Raw genomic sequence first — 18,614 nt, 5'->3', positions numbered from 1 at the left:
TTCCCAGGCTTCTGGGTGTGGCTGAAGTAGAGACCCCATGTGACAGTGTAACATGGAAGAGAGAGACAGGTTTCTGTGAGAGCCAGAATGTTGAGGGAATGGGAGCTGAAGAGGACATGGATAGATGTGAGCTTGCTGCACACAGAGCGAGAGTTCCAAAGTGCGCAAATAAAGGGGGTGTTTAGGTCTAAGGCAAGACATACATGGGTGGGTGAGTTTAGGAAGTTGTGGTGGGTTGGGGGATATATCGCCAGCAGTTAATATGAGCAAGAGGAAGAGAGATATCAGATGAGATACAGATTTGCTGTATTGAGAGTACCTTTGAAATGGGGAGCAGGGGGGGGAGAGAGTTTAGAAACATGTGAAGTTGATAAGAGCAGAAGTGAAGTGAGGATAAAAGAGATGGGTCGATGAATTTAGCAGGTGGTGAGGGGGAAGGAGTAAATTAAAAATAAAGTTTGTTAAACATACAAGAAAAGTGAAAAGGAACATGAGGATATAAAACATTTTGCAAAAGGCAGATAGTGAAATACATAAAACACCATATTACAGGAGTTCTTGCCTAGCATCTTGTCCCTTGTCCAATCCTTGTTCAATTCTTGTATAAATATTTGCTTAATTGCCTCACCTAAAAAATGCTCACTTGAACATATGCTTCTATGAAATTGCACACTGCCCAGGCAATGCACTCCCCAGTGCAATGCTCACCCAAAGCTAGTGCTAAATTTCTAGGAAGAGCAGTAAGCATGCTCTTTCTAAATCATGAGATTTAAAGGGACATTAATGTCCCTTTGAGACTTACCAATAAAGGGATAGAAAGGTCAATATTAAATTGTGCATCGGTGCATTTAAATTGAAATAGAAGCATTTTGGCAGTATACTAAAAAATGCTTCTACTAAAAGTTATTACTGTTTTTCTGTGGCATACGCACATATGCTATGAGGGCCCATACATCAGTTTTCAAACACCACACCTTCTCAGAGAGTAAGCAGTGGCTTGTACAACACAAATAAAGTCTTCACAGAAGCAATACACACCACTGACATTTTTCTAAGCAGGCATGGTGTTTGAATACTCGTGCACGTCCCTCACAGGATATGTGTGTATGCCACTGAAAAACAGTAATAACGTTTACTGAAAGCATTTTATGCATTTCAAATTTGACCTTTCTATCCCTTTAAATTCAGGCTTTCCCATTACTATTGATGAGAAACATCTCATATCTTACAAAGATTCAGGTTTTATCATAGTGAATGTTAGTAGGATATTGATATCTAAGATTGCCAAATGCATCTCACATATAACTCTGAAGTCTTTTTTTCACAATATAGCCCAGCATTTTAAATGGTGATATCATCTTATAGTGTTCATTTGTAAATAAAATTAAGGGAAGAATAATTAACATAAATATTTAAATTCAATTCATTTTTGTCTTTTCCTAGTTTACAAATCCATGCCAATTCTGTGGGAGTACAAACTTCTGGCTAATGATCCATGTTAAACCGTGTAAAAAGATTAGAAAACAATCTCCTTACATTTAACGCAGAGAATACAAAACAAAGAAGAGCTCAGTCAAAAACAGCCCTCTCTGTGTGGTGATACCAAAACGCCCAGCCTTTGAAATGTCCTTTAGCGACAGCTGCATGAGAAAACGAAGATTTCCAAAATGTTAGCAAACTATCATAGATTAGAAGGGACATACCAGTAGGACTGCTAGGCAGAGGCTGCTTTGCTTTTGAAAATGGATTTCACATGGAATCAAGGAAGGAAGGAATGTTATTGTGTACATTTACATAGTCTCAAATTTGATTTTTTTTATTTATGAACAGTATTACTTGGGTTGGCTTTAAAGGGACATTAAACACGAAATACATGCTAGATAGAATGATGCATTCAAAGAAAAGATTAGTCCATGACTAACATGTAGATGTATTTTTTAAAGTTTCATTAGTTGTTTAAAAAGTGACAAAATAAGTGTAAAGTTTTAGTGTCTATAAAACACTGGGAGCTGCCATGTTGTAACTTGTGTTACCTTCTCTGCTGTGGCCAATTAGGGTCAGTTATAAATAGGTCACTAGAGTGTGCAGCCAATGGTTGTGCTGGATTTAACAGTGTTCTGCAGTTCCATTTCTAACAGGAGCTGAAAAGCTTACAATTTCAGAATGGAATTACAGGCAAAGAGGACAAAATAAATAATGAAAGTATATTGCAGAGTTGTTTTATTATATACAATTTATCATTTTATATTACCATCTCAAAGTGTTTAATGTCCCTTTAAAGTATTGTGCATACCTTTTAGTTTTTCTCCAAACATAGTAAGGAATACAGTGAAGTTAATAGGTCCAGGTGCCTCTTTGACCATGTCATCAAGCTCTTCACTCTTTACATTAATACGACCTAGAAAATGACATGAAAAATGCATTAGTCTTTATTCATTAGCAAGCTTTAGAAATGCTACACAATAACCAAAATGTGGCCCTCATTTAACTTCAATGATATATTTACAAACATAAACAGTTCTTCTCCATCTTCATGTTCTGCCTTGTTAAAGGGACATACATTTAAAAATTGAAATGATTGAAATAGAAGCATTTTTTTAATATACTTGTACTAGCAAAAATGCTTTTAGAAAAAGTTATCATTGTTTCATTAATAGATTTTACTGTGCATGGAACAATATTTGAAAATACTGAAATGCTGTCGGCATTTGTCATTGCACAAGCATTTCTTATGAATGCCGCCCCTTGCACATTCACGGCCAATCGGCCACTAGCAGGGGGTGTCAATCATCCCGATCGTGTCTTAAAGGGACACTAAACTCAATTTTTTTCTTTCGTGATTCAGATAGAGCATGTCATTTTAAGCAACTTTCTAATTTATTCCTATTATCAAATTTTCTTCATTCTCTTGGTATCTTTATTTGAAATGCAAGAATGTAAGTTTAGATGCCGGCCCATTTTTGGTGAACAACCTGGGTTGTTCTTCTGATTGGTGGATAAATTCATCCACCAATAAAAAAGTGCTGTCCAAAGTACTGAACCAGAAAAAAACTTGCCTTCTTTTTCAAATATAGATAGCAAGAGAATGAAGAAAATTTGATAATAGGAGTAAATTAGAAAGTTGCTTAAAATTGCATGCTCTATTTGAATCACAAAATAAAGAATTTGGGTTCAGTGTTCCTTTAAGACCGCTGCTTCTTAACTTATGTTTCCGGCAAGCCTGAAGGCTCGCACGGAAACTGCTGCATTCACAGCATCATAAATCAGCCCCATTAGTCTGAAATTTAAATGAGCAGTAGATTTTTTTTCTCACAAATTTAAAAGTTATGTCTATTTCCACTCCTCCTGTTTAATGTGACAGCCATCAGCCAATCACAAATGCATATACGTATATTCTGTAAATTCTTGCACATGCTCAGTAGGAGCTGATGAAGGAAAAGTGTAAGTATAAAAAGACTGCACATTTTGTTAATGGGAGTAAATTGGAAAGTTTTTTTTTAAAATTGCTGCTTTATCTGAATGAGGAAAGTTTAATTTTGACTTGAGAGTCCCGTTAAAGAGACATTAACAGTAAATAAATGCTATATAGAATGATGCTTTCAAAGAATAGATTAGTCTGAGAATACTTCTAACAGGAACTGAAACATTCACAATTTCAAAATGGAATAACAGAAAAAGGGGACAAAATAAAAAATGAAAGCATATTGCAGAGTTTTATTATATTTACAATTTAGCATTTTATTTTAATATCTCAAAAGTGTTTAATGTCCATTTAAGAAAGAAAATCCTTGACCTAACTCACAAATTGCATAGTTTTTTAGTTTTTATTTCTCAGATCTCATCTTCATAAAATTGCTTTACACCAAGCAATCCTTTTAATTATGATATGGTGCTCTCTAGGACATGGTACTCTCTGGCACATATATAGTGGCATCCATAACATTGCATCCTCATTGTTGCTATGAACTCAGAGTCGCCATGGATACAATGTGACTGCAGCAATTACACAATGTAGTCCAAATATTAGACATAAAGCTAAAATGTTTCTATCATCACACTTGAACACAACATTAGAATTAGGATGTCATAAGCAATGAGATCTCACTTCAGTTGAAATCTCCACCCATGACATTTTATTGTACTGAGATAGTAACCAGCAATCTCATACATGTAAAATTGTGCTAATTTCCACTCCTATATTTTACCACTGTGCTCTGTTCTACTGAATTATAATGTCTCACAAGCTAGTTTTTGTTCATTTTATACTACTCTTTTTTTGTTATTATTATCGTTTATTTGTATAGCTCAGCAAAACTCTGTAGAAGAGTGTAGATCCTAATGGTAAAACCAGAAACGATGTTAATGGAGAAGCCTTAGCCAATCAGCCCTGTGGTTACACTAATGCTATTGTTAGATGTAACTTGATATTTAGTGAGTCCGCTTTTCTTTAATGTCTTAATTTTTACCATATGCTTGAGGTATAAGTGGAGAACCTCTTTGAGAGATAGAAGCAAATCAAAATAGCTAAAAAATCTGCCCTTGTTTCAAACATTGTCAAATATATTAAATATACTTAAAGGGACAGTCAAGTCCAAAAAAAACTTTCATGATTTAAATAGGACATGTAATTTTAAACAACTTTCCAATTTACTTTTATCACCAATTTTGCTTTGTTCTCTTCGTATTCTTAGTTGAATTCTAATTCTAGGAGGTTCATATGCTAATTTCTTAGACCTTGAAGACTGCCTCTAATCTAAATGCATTTTGACCTCTAGGGCATTAGTTCATGTGTTTGATATAGATAACATTGAGCTCATGCATGTGAAGTTACCCTGGAGTGAGCCCTGATTGGCTAAAATGCAAGTCTGTCAAAAGAACTGAAATAAGGGGGCAGTTTGCAGAGGCGAAAATACAATGTAATCACAGAGGTAAAAAGTGTATTTCTATAATTGTGTTGGTTATGCAAAAATGGGGAATAGGTAATAAAGGGATTATCTTTCTTTTTAAACAACAAAAATTCTGGTGTTGACTGTCCCTTTAAAGGAACATGAAACTCAACATTTTTCTTTCATGAATCAAATAGAGAATACAATTTTAAACAACATTCCAATTTACTTCTACAGTGAGGGAAAATATTATTTGATCCCCTGCTGATTGTGTATGTGTGCCAACTGAAAGTGGTCAAATACTTATTTCACTCATAAAAATGCAAATGTATGTGCCCACTGACAAAGAAATGATCAGTCTATAATTTTAATGGTAGGTTTATATGAACAGTGAGAGACAGAATAACAACAAAAAAATCCAGAAAAACACATTTAAAAAAAGTTATAAATTGATTTGCATTTTAATGAGTGAAATAACTATTTGATCCTCTATCAATCAGCAAGATTTCTGGCTCCCAGGTATACAGGTAACGAGCTGAGATTAGGAGTACTCTCTTATGTATAAAAGAGACCTGTCCACAGAAACAATCAATCAATCAGATTTCAAACTCTCCACCATGGCCAAGACCAAAGAGTTGTCCCAGGATGTCAGGGACAAGATTGTAGACCTACACAAGGCTGGAATGGGCTAAAAGACCATCGTCAAGCAGCTTGGTGAGAAGGTGACAACAGTTGGTGTGATTATTCGCAAATGGAAGAAACACAAAATAATCTCCCTTGGTCTGGGGCTCCATGCAAGATCTCACCTCGTGGAGTTTCAATGATCATGAGAACGGTGAGAAATCAGCCCAGAACTACACAAGAGGATCTTGCCAATGATCTCAAGGCAGCTGGGACTATAGTCACCAAGAAAACAATTGGTAACACACTACGCCGTGAAGGACTGAACTCCTGCAATGCCCGCAAGGTCCCTCTGTTCAAGAAAGCACATGTGCAGGCCCATTTGAAGTTTGCCAATGAACATCTAAATGATTCAGAGGATAACTGGGTGAAAGTGTTGTGGTCAGATTGAGCTCTTTGGCATCAACTCAATTTGCCGTGTTTGGAGGAGGAGGAATGCTGCCTGTGACCCCAAGAACACCATTCCCACCATTAAACATGGAGGTGGAAACATTATGCTTTAGGGGTGTTTTTCTGCTAAGGGGACAGGACAACTTCACTGCATCAAAGGGACGATGGACGGGGCCATGTACTGTCAAATTTTCAGTGAGAAACTCCTTCCCTAAGCCAGGGCATTGAAAATAGGTCGTAGATGGGTATTCCAGCATGACAATGACCAAAAACACATGGCCAAGGCAACAAAGGAGGGGCTCAAGAATAAGCACATTAAGGTCCTGGAGTGACCTAGCCAGTCACCAGACCTTAATTCCATGGAAAATCTGTGAAGGGAGCTAAAGGTTTGAGTTGTCAAACGTCAGCCTTGAAACCTTAATGACTTGGAGAGGATCTGCAGAGAGGAGTTGGACAAAATCCCTTCTGAGATGTGTGCAAATAAGGGTTTTGCCATCAAGTACTAAGTCATGTTTTGCAAAGTGGTCAAATACTTATTTCACTCATAAAAATGCAAATCAATTTATAACTTTTTTGAAATAGGTTTTTGGATTTTTTGCTGTTATTCTGTCTCTCACTGTTCAAATAAACCTACCATTAAAATTATAAACTGATCATTTCTTTGTCAGTGGGAAAACGTACAAAATCAGCAGGGGATCAAATAATATTTTCCCTCACTGTATTATTTAATTTGCTTAATTCTTCAGATATCTCTTATGGAAGAAATAGCAATACACATGGGTTAGCCAATCATACAATGCATATATGTGCAGCCACCAATCAACAGCTACGGGGCCTATTTAGATATGCTTTTCAACAAAGAATATCAAAAGAATGAAGAAAATTAGATAATAGAAGTAAATTGGAAAGGGGTTTAAAACTGCGTGCTCATTCTAAATAATGAAAGAAAACAATTGGGGTTTAATGTCCCTTTAAAAGTTAAATTCTTTATGGCTGCCTCATCCTAATATCTTTTTGTTTAAATGTCATTATCTTATTTGTTTGATTATTTTACAAAGTGAACAATTTTTTACCATGTTTAAAATGTGTAAGAAGGTGCAGCATGTTAACAATACTGACATTTCTGTCCAAACATCAAGCATTATATAAGCGTCAAGCCGTGTTCAATTATATAATTATTGCATTAAAAGAAATTAGGTTTAATTCATGTATAACAATACTAATCCTTGTCTATAAGCTTTGTTCTAAAGGATAAGCCGTGTCTTTAAGTTCATTTTTCTACTGCAGATGCTTTTATAAAATTAATGATTTATGGGTTTGGAATTCAGTCATTCTACAAAAGAGAAATAAAAAAATGTATTTATAATATGTTTCCATTAGACAGAACTACCTTAAACATATCATCCATCCATCATGTAGCATAGTGAATTTGTCCCAATATGGTCACTATCTTGTTTTTTAATTTAATATTCAATATTCTGAAACACTATTATCACAACATGCACATAAAAGGTCTGCCCCCTTTTTTGTAGCAAAAATAGCTAAGCCTGAACCTCTAAACTGCCTGTATGTGAAATATTATGTTGTATTAGCAGCATCTTCAAGAGAAAAATGTGTCGGATGTATGTTTTTTTCTGCTATTTGGTTTGCACATTGGGTATGCCCTGTTATATCCTGGGTAAGTATAAAAATAAGATCCAGCATTTGATCGTTAAAAATGTATGTATGTGGGGTTTGACTTGGATAGAGAGGCACTTGGCTGGGTTGCTAGTAAAATGCATTTTGGGTCAAGTCTTTCCTTAGAATATTGCCCCTTTCTATAAAATTTAAATGTGCACTAAACGCATTGAGATGTTTATATAAAATGTTTAGTTACAAATAGTAAACCATCCTTGCAACATAAAAAAGGATTCAGTACACGACTGAAAAAGAGTGTACTATTATAGCACTCAACAACCTGTATTATAATAATTGCACAACAGGTCACAGAAAGGAAAATGTATTTGTGTACATATCTGGTTAGAGGCGTGTAAAACTTAACTTTTATTAGTATTAATAATGCTAAAACAAATGGAAACAAAACAACCTAAATATTAAAAACCCAGTAGCGTTATATCTGGGTAACATAAGTACTAAAGTAAGTAGAGAAAAACTCAACCAGAGGATCTACATGGGTCTCTAATATATATGGCAATAGCGGGCATTGCCACAACAAAAATATAAATGACCATCTGCCAGACAAAATATAGAACCTCCGGTTTCTTCTAAATGAAGAAATGTGTGCTAGTACTCCCAATTGGTAATGATTCAGAGACTATAAGGTGGTCATTGTTACCATATATATCCCATAATCAGAATGTACTCAGATAAAGCAATGGACTGGTATCGTTTAAGATATATCAATAGAGTCAGTATAATTCACTAGGATTTGAGGTAAATATCCAACCGCAGCAATGTACCCAGGTACTGATTATGAGTAGGATATATACTAGATGATGTAAGTCCACAATAGCTGAAAAATATATGATGAATATCACGTGATAATATTTCGTGGATTTTTAATGTTAAAGTGTCTAGTGAGTATCACCTTAAAATAATTCCAGGAATATAATAATAAGATGGTTGATAATGAGTATTCAGCACATTATATATGCCGTAATATCTAGTTATTATAGTAGTATGCTGTGTCTAGTGAGTATCACCTTAAAATAATTCCAGGAATATAATAATAAGATGGTTGATAATGAGTACTCAGCACATTATATATCCCGTAATAGCTAGCTATTATAGTAGTATGCTGTGAACTGCTGTCTCACTGCAACAATGGTATGGAATATATTAATACTATAAAAACTAGATTGGTGGACACCTGTATATAGAAGGGATAGTCAGTGTGGTTCACTTGTGAGGTTTATTGATATCGGATTCAAGAGTTGGACACTGCTTCGTAATAAAATGCAGATATATTCAATACAACATTACCCAAATGGGATTAAGGAGTGCCCAGAGCCTATTTACATAGAGTCTAATTCCCCGTTATTAGTTATACATAGATTTATAATATTAGGCATTTAATATAAGTTGCCATACTGGTGTGCCAATATCCTAATAACGTACTATTATGCTGTGAACATAAGTCCCTTAAGCGTATTAATATAGGATGATCGTTTTAGCATACATGGGAAGCTCTTCTATTGTTAAAATAATAAGATGGTTGATAATGAGTATTCAGCACATTATATATCCCATAATATCTCGTTAATACAGTTGTGTGCTGTGAACTGCTATCTCACTGCAACAATGGTATGGAATATATTAATACTATAAAAACTCGATTGGTGGACACCTGTGTATAGAAGGGATAGTCAGTGTGGTTCACTTGTGAGGTTTGTTGATATCGGACTCAAGAGTTGGACACTGCTTCGTAGTAAAATTCAGGTATATTCAATATAACATTACCCAAATGGGATTAAGGAGTGCCCAGAGCATATTTACATAGCATCTAATTCCCCGTTATTGGGCATACATAGATTTATGATATTAGGCATTTAATATAAGCTGCGATACTGGTGTGCCAATATCCTAATAACGTACTATTATGCTGTGAACATAAGTCCCTTAAGCGTATTAATATAGGATGATCGTTTTAGCATACATGGAAAGCTCTTCTATTATTTGTATATTAGGTATAGATTCCGGTACCAAAATGGTAAAACGGAAGTACGGTAGGAGCACTGCAAAATGAGCCGCCCTATTGGAGACTAGCAACAGTTAAATTAATAAATAATAGGGTAAAGTTCTCTACAACTGGGTAAATGATCAGTTGTCCACTTACTTAGTAATATAAGTTTAAATTATTAGAAGCAGCCATGCTATTAAAAGTAGTAAAACAGTCAATGGGAACAGCACACTCACAGGTATAAGTGCACGAACGACCTCAGGACGCTGCCTAGTCCTGAAACATGTAAACAAATGAAGCAGGGTCTTCAGCACTTAAAAAAGTTTAATGACACAGAGTTATAGCGACGTTTCGGGGTCACAGCCCTGTATTCATGCTTCAATAAGGGTCTGTGCCCCCGAAACGTCGCTGTAACTCTGTGTCATTAAACTTTTTTAAGTGCTGAAGACCCTGCTTCAGATGCTATTAAAAGTAGAGGCACTCAGGGTACCGTAACCGCTAGTTAAAAAACACACACACACAACCGGAGAGAGACTGTGGGTCCCACAGTCTCTCTCCGGTTGTGTGTGTATGTTTTTTAACTAGCGGTTACGGTACCCTGGGTGCCTCTACTTTTAATAGCATGGCTGCTTCTAATAATTTAAACAGCTTATATTAAATGCCTAATATCATAAATCTATGTATGCCCAATAACGGGGAATTAGACGCTATGTAAATATGCTCTGGGCACTCCTTAATCCCATTTGGGTAATGTTATATTGAATATACCTGCATTTTATTACGAAGCAGTGTCCAACTCTTGAATCAGATATCAATAAACCTCACAAGTGAACCACACTGACTATCCCTTCTATACACAGGTGTCCACCAATCTAGTTTTTATAGTATTAATATATTCCATACCATTGTTGCAGTGAGACAGCAGTTCACAGCACACTACTATATTAACAAGATATTATAGAATATATAATGTGCTGAATACTCATTATCAACCATCTTATTATTTTAACAATAGAAGAGCTTCCCCTGTATGCTAAAACAATCATCTTATACTAATACGATTAAGTGACTTGTGTTCACAGCATAATAGTGCATTATTAGGATATTGGCACACTAGTATGGCAACTTATATTAAATGCCTAATATTATAAATCTATGTATAACTAATAACGGGGAATTAGACGCTATGTAAATAGGCTCTGGGCACTCCTTAATCCCATTTGGGTAATGTTGTATTGAATATATCTGCATTTTATTACGAAGCAGTGTCCAACTCTTGAATCCGATATCAATAAACCTCACAAGTGAACCACACTGACTATCCCTTCTATATACAGGTGTCCACCAATCTAGTTTTTATAGTATTAATATATTCCATACCATTGTTGCAGTGAGACAGCAGTTCACAGCATACTACTATAATAGCTAGCTATTACGGGATATATAATGTGCTGAGTACTCATTATCAACCATCTTATTATTATATTCCTGGAATTATTTTAAGGTGATACTAACTAGACACTTTAACATTAAAATTCCACGAAATATTATCATGTGATATTCACCATATATTTTTCAGCTATTGTGGACTTACATCATCTAGTATATATCCTACTCATAATCAGTACCTGGGTACATCGCTGCAGTTGGATATTTACCTCAAATCCTAGTGAATTATACTGACTCTATTGATATATCTTAAATGATACCAGTCCATTGCTTTATCTGAGTACATTCTGATTATGGGATATATATGGTAACAATGACCACCTTATAGTCTCTGAATCATTACCAATTGGGAGTACTAGCACACATTTCTTCATTTAGAAGAAACCGGAGGTTCTATATTTTGTCTGGCAAATGGTCATTTATATTTTTGTTGTGGCACTGCCCGCTATTGCTATATATATTAGAGACTCATGTAGATCCTCTGGTTGATTTTTTTCTCTACTTACTTTAGTGCTTATGTTACCCAGATATACCGCTACTGTGTTTTTAATATTTAGGTTGTTTTGTTTCCATTTGTTTTATCGTTATTAATACTAAAAAAAGTTAAGTTTTACACGTCTCGAACCAGATATGTACACAAATACATTTTCCTTTCTGTGACCTGTTGTGCAATTATTATAATACAGGTTGTTGAGTGCTATAATAGTACACTCTTTTTCAGTTGTGTACTGAATCCTTTTGTACATTCTCTCCAATAAGTGTACAGCACCTGCCCATTATATCATAAAGACTTAGCCTTACATGAAGGTCTTATTTCACTGAAATCATTAAGGGCAACAACCTTTGTAGTGCCATCGTTATTGTTATCTAGCTACTGACCATCCTTGCAACATAGTTTAATTAATTTTGCCTTATATTCATGGCCAACCCTGCTGCGCATCTTTCTCTAATTGACTTCAGTAGATAACAACTGCAAAACAAAGCACTTTATACTAATACTAGACGATAAGCCCAGAGGGCAGTCTATTTATTTTTTAAGCTATAGATGTAGCAACACCCTATTTGGTAAGTCTGCTTTTATATAAATATTTAAACTACAGGTGTAGCAACACCGTATTTTTACGGACTGCTGCAATAAATATATAAAAAATATTTTATATATATATATAACAAGCTACAGGTATAGCAACACCCTATTTGGTAACACTTATTTAATATATATATTTAAGCTACAGGTGTAGCGACACCCTATTTGGACGGTCTGCTGTCCTAAATATATAAAAAACTGATGCTCTTCTAATTATGTCTACTTTGAGTAAATTTCTTTGTAGACCACATTTTTTTGTAAAACAGGCATCACTTCCTGTTAATAAGTAGCCTTGTTCTTGTCCATCTATGACTTTAACTTTTAGCAGCAGAGCTTTTTACTCGAGAGAAAGCTACATATAGCTGACCATGGCGGAAAACAGGTTCAGGCAAATAGATGCCCACTCTATCTAAAGTTTTACCTTGAGACTTGTTAATAGTCATAGCGAATGCCAATTTAAAGGGACATAATACTCATATGCTAAATCACTTGAAACTGATGCAGTATAACTGTAAAAAGCTGACAGGAAAATATCACCTGAGCATCTCTATGTAAAAAAGGAAGATATTGTACCTTACAATTTCCTCAGCTCAGCAGAGTAAGTTCTGTGTAAAAAGTTATACTCAGCTGCTGCTCAGCTGCAGGTAAAATAAAAAAAATGAAGAAATGAACAGCAGCCAATCAGCATCAGCAGTGCTGAGGTCATGAACTCTTACTGTGATCTCATGAGATTTGACTTAACTCTCATGAGATTTCATAGTAAGCTTCCTTTACCTGATTGGTGAAATAATATGAGAGTGCACAATGCTAGTCCCTTCAGATGTCCCAGGACAAACACACTAAAATGCTGCTTAGAAATCCTTTACAATGGGAGGTGGCTACTGAGGAACTTTTGAGGTAAAATATCTTTCTTTTTTACATAGAGATGTTCAGGTGATATTTTCTAATCAGCTTTTTACAGCTATGCTGCATCACTTTCAAGTGTTTAAACATTTGGGTATTATGGCCCTTTAACTGGAAATTGTCTTCTTCATAATATAAAAGGAAGTTCTGTATTACTTTGGGCTAAGTCTATGCAAGGAATAATGACATTTTGCCCTTCAGCGGTACCTGTTAGTACAATGATTAAGTTTTGCCGCAAAGCTTTCACAACCAATCTGGTGACGTTACAGAGACCTCTCTTAGCATTAAGGTTACACAAAAGCATAATAATACTGCCAATTTTAAGACAGAGTTTATGAATTGGCATTCCAGAAGGAGACAATTCATTTAAAATCTCAACTGGGTAATTATCCCTGTCTTTCTGTGTTTCATCATCAATAGAATCAGTGCTTAAATAAGTAGAGGTTTCACCTTCTAACAAACTAAGAACTCCTTCATTGATCTTGTCAACATCACTATTTATGGACATAAAATTGCCATTTTGGCAAACTTAAAAGCATCAGAATCTTTTAACTGTTCACCAAAAATCTCCTTTACAATGGAGTCTTTGCAGATCATTTCAGATGGAGTTTGAAAGATATCTTCATGAAAGCCATGCTTGTTTGTGAGTATTCCATCTCCAAGCTTTAGAAGCTAAGAGCTAAACTCAGGATCAACAGATCTTACATTATTTGTCAGCTTCAAAAGCTTAAACTTATGCCAGAGTGGATTGCAATTTATGCTGGCTTCAATTATAGCTGTCTACTTCCATGTGCAACAACAGGAAGAGTTTGTCTGAAATCATCTCCGAGCAGAATTGTTTTTCCTCCTAAAGGTTTGTTGTTATTCATCAACTCTTGAAGGAGTTTGTTGACACATCTGAGTGCATCACTGGAAGACATGGCAGATTCATCACAAATAATAATATTTGCTGTACGGATCATTTGCGCATCATTAGAGGTTTGCCTCATAGAAGAGGTTGAATTATCCAACAAAGGAACTGGAAACTTAAACTGCGAGTGGTATGTTCGTCCACCTTCAAGCAAATTTGCCGCAATACCTGTTGAAGCAACTGGTAATGCTACCTGTTTCCTCTAAATGTCCTCAAAAAAGTCTTGTATAGGTAGGTTTTACCAATACCATCAGGACCATCAAGGAAATAACACCTTTGTGGTAAAGTATCATTTTCGATGCAGCAATGATTTCTTCAAAACTTTGTCTTTGAAAATCATTTAAAAAATACCTTTATTTGAACTCCAGTATAACTTTCAAAAGAAGCATCATAGAGGTCTCTAGGATTTTCTGGTAAATAGTTTGGAGGTTTTGGTAAACCAAAATCCTGACAATGTTTGTCATTAACAATCAAGATATCCTGAATATCTCTAAGTGCATAATTTAAACAATGTTGACACTCTGGTGTGTGACTAGGGTGTCTTGAAAAGTCTTCAAAGAGTTTTTCTTTGTACTTTTCAAAAAGCTCTTTAGCATTTGGTGGAGATGCTAAAGCACAAATATGGGCAAAAAGCTCTCTAAGCAGTCCATGCATCATTTCACTTGCAGCTTAATGCAGAGTTAAGCCCCATGATTAATCATCATCAAAAAGACAGCATTTTTGAGCTGCTTCTTTAAATGTGTAAAATTGAACTCCATCAACTGTTTGGATATCTTCAAAAGATTTTGCTCCTTTAACATGGAGTAAAAGTAATCATTAACAAAATCTCTCAACATCTGAAGTTAAATTTACAGAGTACATGTGACCAATAGTGTTATTTGCTCGATCTTGTACTCTTTTTTCCATTTTGTTGTCTTTTGATGAAAAACAAAATGCTGAGGCATATCAGTGTAAAGATATGCATGAGCTGACAAATCTTCTTGGTTTAACTTAAACCAAGCAGTCAAATTTGTGTCTCTTAATTGTGTTCTTTCTACAGCAGTTTCAATATTATCTTAAAATATACTGACTGTTCTCCAGGAAGGTGAACTTGTAATCGCACGATGGTATGCGATTGATGGTGCATATGGAAACCAAAAATCCGCCATGCTGCTTCTGGAGCACTGACATATCTGTAATCCATAAAGGAAGTTATCTCATCATGAAGAAGAGTTTCATGTTCTTTAATTGTTATATTAGCACAGTCATGCCCTTTATAAATATATTTTAATATGTACTTTACACTTTTTATAGAAGCACAGCTTTCTAGGTTAATATGGCAGATTTATTTTAATGTCAAGTATGGGTTGTATGGTACAACCCAAGAGTTATCAATTTTGTTTCCATTTATTTCAATAGAAACTGTTTTTTTGGATCTCTTGTAACGTGGATAACCATCTACATTGGTCAAAGTTTCTTCCTGGAAGGATTTTGGAAATTGCTTAGAGCAAACACCATCAACCATACATGAGATTTTAGATTATGCTCCCCACAGGGCCCATGTGTAGCAACAATATTTATTTATATAATAAAGCTACAGAAGTAGCAACAATGTGTTTGGAAAAACTGCTGTTATCTATATATAAATTAATCTACAGGTGTAGTGACACCCTATTTGGATGATTTGCTGTCCTATATATATAATTAATCTACAGGTGTAGCAACACACTATTTGACCAGACTTATTTAAAATATATATATATTTAACCAACAGGAATACTGACAACCTTATTAGGATGGACTTCTGTCCTAAATATATCCAAAATATATTATATACAATAAAGCTACAGGTGTAGCAACAATATTTATTTATACAATACAGCTACAGGTGTAGCAACAATATTTATTTATACAATACAGCTACAGGTGTAGCAACAATATTTATTTATACAATAAAGCTACAGATGTAGCAACACTGTATTTAGCAAAACTGCTTTTATCTATATATAAATTAAGCTACAGGTGTAGTCACACCCCATTTGGATGATCTCCTATCACATATATATATATATATATATATATATATATATATATATATATATATATATATTAAATAAAGATTGGGTGGATGGAAAAAATAGCAGGTTAACCAAGTGTTGAAGTGAAGAGAGTACTCATACACTTCTATCTCGTATTACAATAAATACTGTTGGTGCAGACCCATTTATTAATTATAAACAACAAAAATAGAGAGAGAAAAAATGGCACATAATAGTGACATTCAACAAAGACTGGGAATACAGCACTCTTTTATAAAGAACAGACAAAAAAAGACTTGGAATTTAGTAATCAAAACAGGTTTTTATTGTGCAGCCAGCAGGTCCGGACCAGTCCAGATCCACTTAGGCAGTGGCATAAATGGTTTAAACCATAACAAAAATATAATAACAAATGATTAAACTTTTAATCGAAGCAAAAAGTTTCACCAAAGGGCCGGCCCAAATGTTACCCATGCATGAAGTAACTATAATAAGTGAGTTTCATGTGTGGAGCAATTAGTGAACAGCTGGACGTAGTGCCGTAAATGGAAAAAGAGCTTAATGGTATGCGTCAGACCAAATAAAGGTTTTAGTGAAAACTGAGGCAGCCATGAAGTAAGCAACTCTTATTCCAAAGTGCAGTACTTGTCACACAAGAAATGGCAATAATATGCATAACAGACTTTAAGCATGACAAAACAGCGTAAGACAGCACAACATAAAGCATATGACATATAGTACTGGTCAATTGGGCAAATAAATGTATTAAATAGTGTTTTCCTTGTAGAGACCATATAAGTTATACAGTCCTCCAGACTTGAACCAATGTAATAAGTACAAAAGTCCCCAGGATAATTAGAGCACTATTCAGGCAAGTGCCCAGTAACAGAAATTGGAGCAGGTCGTTGTAGTAACAGCAAATACAAACGGTATGCGGTTGTAAGCTGATTTCAAATAAAGCAGATGCACATAAGCCAAGTCACTCAAACAAGTATTAGAGCATGTAGCAAAAGGTTAGGTTAGTATAGCGTTAAGGAGCAGGCAAAACAAAGGCAAATATAGCAAGCTGAAAAAATGGAAGGGTACAGGAGGATACTAGCTAATTTGAGAAGTACCCCTCTGTCAACTGCACCCTTTCAAAATCGCCTCGGTTTACCCACAGCTTTGTCGAAACTTCAAAACGCCTTCAAGACCTCTCTCCAAACATTTGTTTCACTCTTGTGAGTGATCATCAAGCTTCAATTGGCATCCAAATAGTGTCTGCTTGGCCTCAGCAGCGTGCTCACAAGCTCTCCAAAGGTACGCTGAGATTCCGCATAGTCGTCCGCTCCAAATCACTGTGCCGCGACCACACTTAAAGGCAGGCTCCACCAAACAGCATGGGTATCACGTGGGACAGCTGGCAAGATACCGACACGTGTTTCACCCCTACGTCATCAGAAGAGACGGGGCTTCATCAGGGCATGCAGACACTATTTGGATGCCAATTGAAGCTTGATGATCGCTCACAACAGAGGAAAACAAATGTTTGGAGAGAGGTCTTGAAGGCGTTTTGAAGTTTCGACAAAGCTGTGGGTAAACCGAGGCGATTTTGAAAGGGTGCAGTTGACAGAGGGGTACTTCTCAAATTAGCTAGTATCCTCCTGTACCCTTCCATTTTTTCAGCTTGCTATATTTGCCTTTGTTTTGCCTGCTCATTAACGCTATACTAACCTAACCTCTTGCTACATGCTCTAATACTTGTTTGAGTGACTTGGCTTATGTGCATCTGCTTTATTTGAAATCAGCTTACAACCGCATACCGTTTGTATTTGCTGTTACTACAATGACCTGCTCCAATTTCTGTTACTGGGCGCTTGCCTGAATAGTGCTATAATTATCCTGGGGACTTTTGTACTTATTACATTGGTTCAAGTCTGGAGGACTGTATAACTTATATGGTCTCTACAAGGAAAACACTATTTAATACATTTATTTGCCCAATTGACCAGTACTATATGTCATATGCTTTATGTTGTGCTGTCTTACGCTGTTTTGTCATGCTTAAAGTCTGTTATGCATATTATTGCCATTTCTTGTGTGACAAGTACTGCACTTTGGAATAAGAGTTGCTTACTTCATGGCTGCCTCAGTTTTCACTAAAACCTTTATTTGGTCTGACGCATACCATTAAGCTCTTTTTCCATTTACAGCACTACGTCCAGCTGTTCACTAATTGCTCCACACATGAAACTCACTTATTATAGTTACTTCATGCATGGGTAACATTTGGGCCGGCCCTTTGGTGAAACTTTTTGCTTAGATTAAAAGTTTAATCATTTGTTATTATATTTTTGTTATGGTTTAAACCATTTATGCCACTGCCTAAGTGGATCTGGACTGGTCCGGACCTGCTGGCTGCACAATAAAAACCTGTTTTGATTACTAAATTCCAAGTGTTTTTTTGTCTGTTCTTTATAAAAGAGTGCTGTATTCCCAGTCTTTGTTGAATGTCACTATTATGTGCCATTTTTTCTCTCTCTATTTTTGTTGTTTATATATATATATATATATATATATATATACAGAGAGAAGTGCACTCACAGGAACAAACAACTGGCTCAATACCATT

The 18,614-nt window shown here is 35.5% G+C and overlaps 1 protein-coding gene across 1 annotated transcript in view; it reads right to left on the bottom strand.

Moving 5' to 3' along the window:
- Positions 1 to 18,614, bottom strand: part of MYL10 (myosin light chain 10) — a 119,822-nt gene that overhangs the window by 35,149 nt on the left and 66,059 nt on the right. Inside the window, exon 4 of the mRNA XM_053706262.1 lies at positions 2,294 to 2,398. Within this exon, the coding sequence (XP_053562237.1) occupies positions 2,294 to 2,398 (105 nt within the window). The remainder of the gene's footprint in view (positions 1 to 2,293; positions 2,399 to 18,614) is intronic.

The sequence above is a fragment of the Bombina bombina genome, chromosome 3, assembly GCF_027579735.1.
Source record: "Bombina bombina isolate aBomBom1 chromosome 3, aBomBom1.pri, whole genome shotgun sequence".
Taxonomy (NCBI): Eukaryota; Metazoa; Chordata; class Amphibia; order Anura; family Bombinatoridae; genus Bombina; species Bombina bombina.
Note: the sequence above shows the minus strand (reverse complement) of the source record. Positions and strands in the feature narration are given on the sequence as shown.